Source organism: Aulonocara stuartgranti, assembly GCF_965226115.1.
Source record: "Aulonocara stuartgranti genome assembly, chromosome: 4".
Classification (NCBI taxonomy): domain Eukaryota; kingdom Metazoa; phylum Chordata; class Actinopteri; order Cichliformes; family Cichlidae; genus Aulonocara; species Aulonocara stuartgranti.
In genome coordinates, this window is record NC_138942.1 from 38,456,622 (window position 1) to 38,467,368 (window position 10,747).

The 10,747-nt window shown below is 47.7% G+C and overlaps 1 protein-coding gene across 1 annotated transcript in view; it reads right to left on the reverse strand.

Moving 5' to 3' along the window:
- Positions 1-1,554: 1,554 nt before the first annotated feature.
- The window catches only part of rgs9a (regulator of G protein signaling 9a), a 44,015-nt gene continuing 34,822 nt past the window's right edge, over positions 1,555-10,747 (reverse strand). The window contains exons 13-17 of the mRNA XM_082530522.1: positions 7,502-7,617; positions 4,502-4,589; positions 3,849-3,987; positions 3,669-3,751; positions 1,555-2,771 (exon numbers count right to left, since the gene is read on the reverse strand). Coding sequence (XP_082386648.1) covers positions 2,615-2,771; positions 3,669-3,751; positions 3,849-3,987; positions 4,502-4,589; positions 7,502-7,617 — 583 coding nt within the window. The 3' untranslated portion in view covers positions 1,555-2,614. The remainder of the gene's footprint in view (positions 2,772-3,668; positions 3,752-3,848; positions 3,988-4,501; positions 4,590-7,501; positions 7,618-10,747) is intronic.

Sequence of the window (10,747 nt, forward strand, 5' to 3'; positions counted from 1 at the left end):
AACTAGTCAGGTTTAAGGGAAAGATGAATGCAGGACCTGCTCCAGAGGGCTCTGCTCAGACAAAGGTTCATGTTGGTGTTTGAGTTTACCTTGATTCACAACAGGGATGCTGCGACCGCCCTTCTCACTGTGATAGACCTCAGCGACCAGGCAGATGCACTGCTTCCAAAGGTTACAATAGGGGATGCAAAACCCAAGGTGATGGAGGTGGGGGTGGGGGTGACCTTTTACTAGTTCTGAAAAGCTAAAACTAGTGCAGCAAGTACACTCTGGACACCAGGGAGGGCGGTGCTTGGCAAAAGTAGTTCATCCTGGCTTCTAACATGAGTTAGTTTCAGCATAACTGCTTCAGCGTGCCCCGGTGGTGTCGACAGCGTGGCAGGTCGATAACTTCTAACTTCTTCTTCTGGTCCTCCTGTTATTCACTACATACCTGTTGTTTACTGTCACACTGTGGGTTCTGCTAACCAGGGATTCAATCACCTTTATTTATTTATTTAGTACATTTGGACCTTTGGTTTAAAAAGATGCTGAAAGTGTTGATTGATATGAAGTGTTTCTCAGGTTAGCGACTTATCATGAAAATACTTGTTGAGTACAGCTGTGCACTTCTTAAGCACAAACAGAGCTGACACATATAGAGCCTTTTCTTACCTAAAACTCAAACATTAATACACGTTTAGCGCACATCACTTCTTTGTACTTCATCTCGCTCACACTCATCCACCCACAGATGGCTCAGGATTATCACTGCAGCATACAGAGCACTGGAAGGTCGGTCTCCACAATTCTCATCCAAACTATTTGTATCTCACGTAAAACTGAGATGGACAGAGTCTTTCCGTCTTTGGCTCCAAGGCTTTAAAACAGTTCACACTTAAGCTCTGTGGAGTCTTTAAAAACAGTTAAAAACCTTTTAAGAAAAAACCAGCAGATTAAACCATTCTCCTTTTGTTTGAACATGGTTCTCTTTGGTATTTATTGTGCTTTAATTGTTGTAAATAATCTTATTTATAAACGTACCCAGTGTTACAACCTACTGTAGCATCTGAGCCACAGACACCATTAATAAATGATCGCAAGCGTGTTTTTGCACAGCTGTGTTAAAATAAACTCTTTTTGATTTGAATACAAACACAGTATATATGCCAATATTGATGTATCCTTGATATGTCTTGGGGTGGCTGTAGCTCAGGTGGCAGAGCAGGTCAGCCACTAATCAGAAGGTCGGTGGTTCGATCCCAGGCTGCCTCCTAGCTGCATGCCAAATATCCTTGGGCAAGATACTAACCCCATGTTTGCCTACTGGTGGTGGTCAGAGGGCCCGGTGGCGCCAGTGTCCGGCAGCCTCGCCTCTGTCAGTGCGCCCCAGGGCGGCTGTGGCTACAATGTAGCTGCCATCACAAATGTGTGAATGACTGAATGTAGTGTAAAGTGCTTTGGGACTGAGTAAAGCGCTACACAAATGCAGGCCATTTACCATCAGTAGGGACTGTTGGCTGTTTAAAAGAAACATCAGTGAAAGTTAAAAAAAATCAGCCGTGACATTCAAAGTCTTCTACATATTGAGCTTATTTATTAGAATTCATTTATTTGTATTTTTGGGACATGGTCCACACTTGGATGCTACACAGATACTCTTTCATTGACATGCACTGAAATACTATTTTGCACGATTGTGACACATTTAATCTAATAAGACCAAAACAAAACCCTGTAATGACAGCAGTGTATATGTGCAACTGCAGTTCTACAGGGTGGACCATTTATATGGATACACCGTAACAACACGGGAATGGTTGGTGATATTAAAGTCCTGTTTGGGGCACATTAGTATATGTGAGGGGGCAAACTCCTCAAGATGGGTGGTGACCATGGTGGCTATTTAGAAGTCGGCCATCTTGGATACAACTTTTGTTTTTTCAATAGGAAGAGGGCCATGTGACACATCAAACTTATTGGTAATGTCACAAGAAAAACAATGGTGTGCTTGGTTTCAACGTAACTTTACAGTAGCTTTTCAACAACAACTTCCTATTGAAAAAAACAAAACTTGTATCCAAGATGGCCGACTTCTAAATGGCCACCATGGTCACCACCCATCTTGAGGAGTTTGCCCCCTCACATATACTAATGTGCCACAAACAGGACTTTAATATCACCAACCATTTCCATGTTGTTACCATGTATCCATATAAATGGACCACCCTGTAGACTCACAACAGTAAGAGTGTTATTAACAAACTGTGCTAACACAATATACATGAAATATGATCTGCTGACTAGTAGAAACTGTAGAAACAGCTTTAAGTACATCAGAAAATGTGATATGTAAATGATCGTTTGTAACTTGTCTTTAGGATTATTTCACTCAAATAAGCAAATGAAATGTAATCTGTGCACAGACAGAAGAAAAGCTTTTGATGGCTCAGCCCGTGTTTCTCCAGATCTTGGCCCTGAAAGCCCAAGTTTTTCCTTCCAATTTAAAATAACTCACAGTTACTAAAACAGGAGACCATTAATAAGTAAAGTGAGACCTTTCATGTATCCAGCTACAAAGAGGACTGCTTTAAACGAACCTGCGTGCATACAAACACACCTGCACTATACTTTTCTACTTCTTCCTGTCGATCTTGCTCATCATGGCTTTGACATCCACTGGAGCGGAGGCAGCGGCAGCCTTGGCTTTTTCCTCCTCTTCTTGCTGCCAGAGGATGATGGGGTGGATGCCCGGGCTCCGGTTGAGAGCATTCTGCTCCAGGTTGGCAGGACTTGGATGGAAATACAAACATTAATGACAAAAAAGCCTCTTTCACCAGAGTAAAGTTGTGAAACACACATTGCTTATCGATTGTAGAATGTTATGCTCTTTACTTGTCCTGTCCCTGGTTTGGGTGATTAGACGGTAAACCTGTTTGACCACTATACGCACAGAAGGAGCAACTGGTGACACACAACGCAGAAAATAATATTTGAATGTGATGCCAATCCAAATGGTGTGAAGGGAGGGCTTTTAAAAACACATCAGATCTCAGTGGGTCTGTGGACCAGACTTAAACATGTAAACATCCCTCATGCTGTCTCATCTTAAATGTTCTTATCTTCAATTTGAAAATGGCGCTATCATTACAGGAGCTTCTATCCCATGAATGCTGGAGAAGTTTTATTTACTTTGTTTTCCCATTGCAGTGACGCAGTGCTTCTCCTCTTTCTGTCTTCTTTTTCTTTTAGTCTTCGTCTTTTTCATATAAACTTAAATTCCAAGCATTTTTTACTTGAGCCACAGTGACGGTCTCAGAGGAACTGATTTCTTCCCCTGCGGACTTCAGACACTATTCAGTTTCATACAGTCATCCTTTCTTATTAACTGCAGGCCTCTCTTACAACACTGTCACCACTTCCTGTTTCAGCCTGGATTTAAACATGTCTCCTTATATAGAGATCTGTATGGAAAAGTTTGTGATTCCAAAAGTTTGTGATGTAGTCGGATTACTATTATGAAGGATCCAGGCAAAAAGTACTGCCTGTGTGTACGTCAGTACTTGTGGTAATATATCCCAATATAGTAAGAGGTTCCCTTCCCTGTTTTTCCTGTTTGGATCATTTTAAATTGGAATAAGTGGTACCTGAAATTCAGCTTCTGTGTCTACATTATGTAGAATACTAACCTGAAGTTGTGCGGTTCAGGGTTCAGTGCCTTCTTCTGGATGTCCTTGTATGTAGGTGACTTGAGGTAACGGAAGAACGTGTCCTGTGCCAATCAAAAACATGAGCATGCTAGCAACCTCCACGTGTTGGTATGAACAGATCATTTTTGACCCTCACACCAATCATGAATCTGGACACACCTTTTTCATGAGCAGGAAGACGTGCGTCTGTGCTGCTTCCAGCACATAGCGGTGAGGATGTTCCAGACCTTTCACTGTCAGACCCATTGTCCTGCCATCAATGTTGATCCAGCGGGGGGCGCCAGGGGCCAGGAAGGTCCTGCATACACACACATTCTACATCAATCTCCTCCATGGCTGAAAGTTATAGGAGTGAAGATTTAGAAAACCTGAAATCAATTTAAAATGACCCCGTCTTCCTCCCCTCACCGCAGCAGATGGCCCCGCCCCTCCCTGAGCCTGGTTCTGCTGGAGGTTTCTTCCTGTTCAAAGGGAGTTTTTCCTTCCCACTGTCGTCAAAGTGCTTGCTCATAGGGTTCATATGATTGTTGGGTTTTCTCTGTATGTATTATTGGACGACCTACTGTACAACATAAAGCACCTTGAGGTGACTGTTGTTGTGATTTGGCGCTGTCTAAGTGAATTGAATCAAAAGCTATTGTAAAGTGTGAAACTGAATCTCATGTGAAACAAAGATGTATTGTGTAACCAGGATGGCTGGACGGGTCTCAAGAAAACACAAAATGTGGAATTTAAATGTAAAAATGTGGAATGTAAAATAAAGTAAAATAGAAATCAAAGAAAGAAGAATGAGGTTAGATTATTTGTCTTACTTGAAGATGGTCTCAGCTTTTGTTGACATAGACGATGAGGTTCCCCACTTCAGTTCTTCTGCTGCTTCCCAAAAAGCCAAGTTCTCACCTGATGTGCACACACCATATACCACATTAGATCCTAATAAGTATGACAGTTTTCTGACTTATGGAGTTGTCATTGTACATATACAACAAAATCAACAACAGGGCGGTGCACTGTTGGACGGACCAATCGGAGTCTGCGCTGCGGGACTGTTTTGATCACGCGGACTGGGAAATGTTTCACGTGGCCGCCAGAGACATTGATGAGTACACAGACTCAGTCTGCGGATTTATCAGGAAATGCGTGGAAGATGTCGTCCCATCCAGAACAGTTAAATCCTTCCCAAATCAAAAACCCTGGATTAACGGAGATGTTCGCGCGGCACTGGCGGCACGGAACACCGCCTTTGCCTCCGCGAACACATCGGACTACAAACACGCACATTACCAACTCCGGAAGATGATCAAAGCAGCCAAACGTGAGTACAGGGACAGGGTGGAGCAACAGTTTGACAACCCTCGGAGTATGTGGCAGGGACTAAACACGATCACAGACTTTAGAGGGAAAACCAGCACACCGCAGACCACGGCCTCTCTGTGTGAGGATCTAAACGTATTCTACGCTAGATTCGACACAGCGAACACCATGAGACCGGACAGTGTGCGCGCCGCGGATGACGTCAGTGCGCACACTGTGTCTGAGGAGGATGTGCGGAAGTGCTTCAGGAAGGTGAACGCACGCAAAGCTACTGGTCCGGACGGGATTCCCGGCCGCGTCCTCAAGTCATGCGCGGCTCAGCTGGCTGGAGTGTTCACGCACATCTTCAACCTTTCCCTCTCTCTGTCTGTAGTCCCAGCCTGCTTCAAAATGGCCACCATCGTCCCTGTACCCAAATCCTCCACCATCTCCTCATTGAACGACTGGCGACCTGTAGCCCTGACCCCCATCGTAAGCAAATGCTTCGAGAAGCTGGTCAGGGACTTCATCTGCTCTGCACTACCCGACTCACTGGACCCTCTACAGTTCGCATACCGCCACAACAGGTCCACTGATGATGCCATAGCCCTGACACTACACACTGCCCTGTCACACCTGGAGAAGAGAGACACGTATGTGAGGATGCTGTTTGTAGATTACAGCTCAGCATTCAATACCATCGTTCCCTCGAAGCTGGACAGGAAACTGCAGGATCTAGGACTGAGCAGCTCCCTCTGCGGCTGGATCCTTAGCTTCCTGTCTGACAGACGCCAAGTGGTCAGACTGGGCAGCATCACCTCATCCCCCATCACACTGAACACTGGTGCTCCACAGGGGTGTGTACTGAGCCCTCTCCTGTACTCACTCTACACCTACGACTGCACAGCCACTAACAACTCCAACATCATTGTGAAGTTTGCGGACGACACTACAGTGGTGGGTCTTATCACCAACGGTGATGAGACGGCTTACAGGGAGGAGGTCAGCGCCCTGACCCACTGGTGTCAAGACAACCATCTCACCCTCAACGTCGCAAAGACAAAGGAGCTGATAGTGGACTTCCGGAGGTGCAGAGAAGTACACACCCCCATCACCATCAACGGCGCTGCTGTGGAGAGAGTGAGCAGCTTCCGCTTCCTTGGAGTACATCTGGCTGAGGATCTTACGTGGTCAGTACACACAAACAAAACAGTGAAGAAGGCCCAGCAGCGCCTCTTCTTTCTCAGGAGACTGAAAAGATTCGGCATGAGCCCCCGCATCCTCAGGACCTTCTATCACTGTGCCATTGAGAGCATCCTCACTGGATGCATCACCACCTGGTATGGCAACAGCACCGCCTACAACCGCAAAGCTCTCCAGCGAGTAGTGCGGTGCTCTGAACGGATAATTGGAGGTGAGCTTCCCTCCCTCCAAGACATCTACAGGAAGCGCTGCCTGAGGAAAGCGGGGAGGATCATCAAGGACTCCAGTCACCCCAGCCATAAACTGTTCAGACTGCTTCCATCAGGAAGGAGGTTCTGCAGCATCCGGTCCCGTACCAGCAGACTGAGAGACAGCTTCTTCCACCAGGCCATCAGACTGCTGAACACGTCATAGACACCTCAGCTTCACTACTGGAACTTCAACATTATGCACTCCACACTGTATATAAATGCCACTGTTTTGCACATGTCCAACTCTGTATATTTTTATATATTTATTATTATTATTATTATTATTATTATTATTTTACTATTTAATTTGTAAAAATGTGTATACACACACACACACACACACACACACACACACACACACACACACACACACACACGTAGGAAAATATTTAGTATACACATCCAGAAATGCATACACTATTATATATTGTACATATATTTATTAGTTTCAGGTTGGCCATTCTTGTATTTTGCTCGTTTGTGTTGTTGTGTTTGCACATCTCTGTTGCTTGTGGGGCTCGCACACAAGAATTTCACTCGCATGTGCTGTGCCAGTGTGCCTGCACATGTGATGTGACAATAAAAAGTGATTTGATTTGATTTGAAATCATGGGGGCTCCACGCCAAATGTGCAGGGATAAAATATAAATAGTAAGACACTATAAGACACTGGTGGTTCATCTAACCCCACCAGTGGAGCCAAAGTGTAACATTTTTGTCAAATTATGGAAACCTCTCCACAATCGTTGGCACGAAGATCTGACAAAACTAAAATAAACTGAAGACTGAATAAATACAAATGAGCTCTATGTTGAATAATAAGGGTCCTGATGTTTATTGTGAAAGAAATATGGCTGACGTGGGTGTTTCACAGTTTAGTTGAAACATCCATGTTCCCTTTGTTTTATCTACCACCCATCACCATGATAAAGCATAAATGTGTCCTAATCTTCACTGTATTTAGCTAAACATGGATAAAACTCCATGCTTGTAGTTGTTTAGTCATGCAGAACTCTCAACTCTACCAAGAAGAGAAACTGTGATGAACGACATTTGTTGACGTACCACTGAACTCCTTCTTAAGGAAGACCTTGAAGTCATCTCGCCCTCGCAGGTCACTCAGCAGCTCAAATAAGCTGAAGGACCAGCGCTCCACACGCATTTTAGTAGGAACTTCAACCCTGAGGACAAACACAGGTTCAGTCACTATTGGGACATCCATCATCATCCTGCCGTGGTCCCTGGGTTCGTCCAGGGTTTGAAGTTTGGTTCTGAACTTTTTACTTGTTCCTTTATAAGATAATCATCTTCTAGTTCCTGAAAATGTTGTTTTCTAGGGACTCTGTTGTTTTTGCATTTTGGTCATAGCAGTGTCTCTTTTGTGTCCAGCTTCTGTTGTCATCTCGTCTCTCTGTGCCGTCTCGTCTCTCTGTGCTGTCTCGTCTCTCTGTGCTGTCTCGTCTCTCTGTGCCCGTCTCGTCTCTCTTTGCCCGTCTCGTCTCTCTGCGCTGTCTCGTCTCTCTGTGCCTGTCTCGTCTCTCTTTGCCCGTCTCGTCTCTCTGCGCTGTCTCGTCTCTCTTTGCCTGTCTCATCTCTCTTTGCCCGTCTCGTCTCTCTGTGCCTGTCTCGTCTCTCTGTGCCAGTCTCGTCTTTCTGTGCCCGTCTCGTCTCTCTTTGCCCGTCTCGTCTCTCTGCGCTGTCTCGTCTCTCTGTGCCTGTCTCGTCTCTCTGCGCTGTCTCGTCTCTCTGTGCCTGTCTCGTCTCTCTTTGCCCGTCTCGTCTCTCTGCGCTGTCTCGTCTCTCTTTGCCCGTCTCGTCTCTCTGAGCTGTCTCGTCTCTCTTTGCCCGTCTCGTCTCTCTGCGCTGTCTCGTCTCTCTTTGCCTGTCTCGTCTCTCTGAGCTGTCTCGTCTCTCTGCGCTGTCTCGTCTCTCTTTGTCCGTCTCGTCTCTCTGTGCTGTCTCGTCTCTCTTTGCCCGTCTCGTCTCTCTGCGCTGTCTCGTCTCTCTTTGCCTGTCTCGTCTCTCTGAGCTGTCTCGTCTCTCTGTGCCTGTCTCGTCTCTCTTTGCCTGTCTCGTCTCTCTGCGCTGTCTCGTCTCTCTTTGCCTGTCTCGTCTCTCTGTGCCTGTCTCGTCTCTCTTTGCCCGTCTCGTCTCTCTGCGCTGTCTCGTCTCTCTGTGCCTGTCTCGTCTCTCTGTGCCCGTCTCGTCTCTCTGTGCTGTCTCATCTCTCTGTGCCCGTCTCGTCTCTCTGCGCTGTCTCGTCTCTCTGTGCCTGTCTCGTCTCTCTGTGCCTGTCTCGTCTCTCTTTGCCCGTCTCGTCTCTCTGTGCTGTCTCGTCTCTCTTTGCCTTTCTCGTCTCTCTTTGCTGTCTCGTCTCTCTGTGCTGTCTCGTCTCTCTTTGCCTGTCTCGTCTCTCTGTGCTGTCTCGTCTCTCTGTGCTGTCTCGTCTCTCTTTGCCTGTCTCGTCTCTCTGTGCTGTCTCGTCTCTCTTTGCCTGTCTCGTCTCTCATTGCCCGTCTCGTCTCTCTGTGCTGTCTCGTCTCTCTGTGCTGTCTCGTCTCTCTTTGCCTGTCTCATCTCTGTGTGCTGTCTCGTCTCTCTGTGCCTGTCTCGTCTCTCTGTGCCTGTCTCGTCTCTCTGTGCTGTCTCGTCTCTCTGTGCCTGTCTCGTCTCTCTGTGCTGTCTCGTCTCTCTGTGCCTGTCTCGTCTCTCTTTGCCTGTCTCGTCTCTCTGTGCTGTCTCGTCTCTCTTTGCCTGTCTCATCTCTGTGTGCTGTCTCGTCTCTCTGTGCCTGTCTCGTCTCTCTTTGCCTGTCTCGTCTCTCTGTGCTGTCTTGTCTCTCTTTGCCTGTCTCGTCTCTCTGTGCCGTCTCGTCTCTCTTTGCCCGTCTCGTCTCTCTGTGCCTGTCTCGTCTCTCTGTGCTGTCTCGTCTGTCTGTGCTGTCTCGTCTCTCTGTGCTGTCTCGTCTCTCTGTGCCTGTCTCGTCTCTCTGTGCTGTCTCGTTTCTCTGTGCTGCCTCGTCTGTCTGTGCTGTCTCGTCTGTCTGTGCTGTCTCGTCTCTCTGTGCTGTCTCGTCTGTCTGTGCTGTCTCGTCTCTCTGTGCCGTCTCGTCTCTCTTTGCCCGTCTCGTCTCTCTGTGCCTGTCTCGTCTCTCTGTGCTGTCTCGTCTGTCTGTGCTGTCTCGTCTCTCTGTGCTGTCTCGTCTCTCTGTGCCTGTCTCGTCTCTCTGTGCTGTCTCGTTTCTCTGTGCTGCCTCATCTGTCTGTGCTGTCTCGTCTGTCTGTGCTGTCTCGTCTCTCTGTGCTGTCTCGTCTGTCTGTGCTGTCTCGTCTGTCTGCGCTGTCTCGTCTCTCTGTGCTGTCTCGTCTCTCTTTGCCGTCTCGTCTCTCTGCGCTGTCTCGTCTCTCTTTGCCTGTCTCGTCTCTCTGTGCTGTCTCGTCTCTCTGTGCCTGTCTCGTCTCTCTTTGCCCGTCTCGTCTCTCTTTGCCCGTCTCGTCTCTCTTTGCCCGTCTCGTCTCTCTGCGCTGTCTCGTCTCTCTTTGCCCGTCTCGTCTCTCTTTGCCCGTCTCGTCTCTCTGCGCTGTCTCGTCTCTCTTTGCCCGTCTCGTCTCTCTGTGCTGTCTCGTCTCTCTGTGCTGTCTCGTCTCTCTTTGCCTGTCTCGTCTCTCTGTGCTGTCTCGTCTCTCTTTGCCCGTCTCGTCTCTCTTTGCCCGTCTCGTCTCTCTTTGCCCGTCTCGTCTCTCTGTGCTGTCTCGTCTCTCTGTGCTGTCTCGTCTCTCTGTGCCTGTCTCATCTCTCTTTGCCCGTCTCGTCTCTCTGTGCTGTCTCGTCTCTCTTTGCCCGTCTCGTCTCTCTGTGCTGTCTCGTCTCTCTGTGCTGTCTCGTCTCTCTTTGCCGTCTCGTCTCTCTGCGCTGTCTCGTCTCTCTTTGCGCTGTCTCGTCTCTCTGTGCTGTCTCGTCTCTCTGTGCCTGTCTCGTCTCTCTTTGCCCGTCTCGTCTCTCTGTGCTGTCTCGTCTCTCTTTGCTGTCTCGTCTCTCTTTGCCCGTCTCGTCTCTCTTTGCCCGTCTCGTCTCTCTGCGCTGTCTCGTCTCTCTTTGCCCGTCTCGTCTCTCTGTGCTGTCTCGTCTCTCTGTGCTGTCTCGTCTCTCTTTGCCTGTCTCGTCTCTCTGTGCTGTCTCGTCTCTCTTTGCCCGTCTCGTCTCTCTTTGCCCGTCTCGTCTCTCTGTGCTGTCTCGTCTCTCTGTGCTGTCTCATCTCTCTTTGCCCGTCTCGTCTCTCTGTGCTGTCTCGTCTCTCTGTGCTGTCTCGTC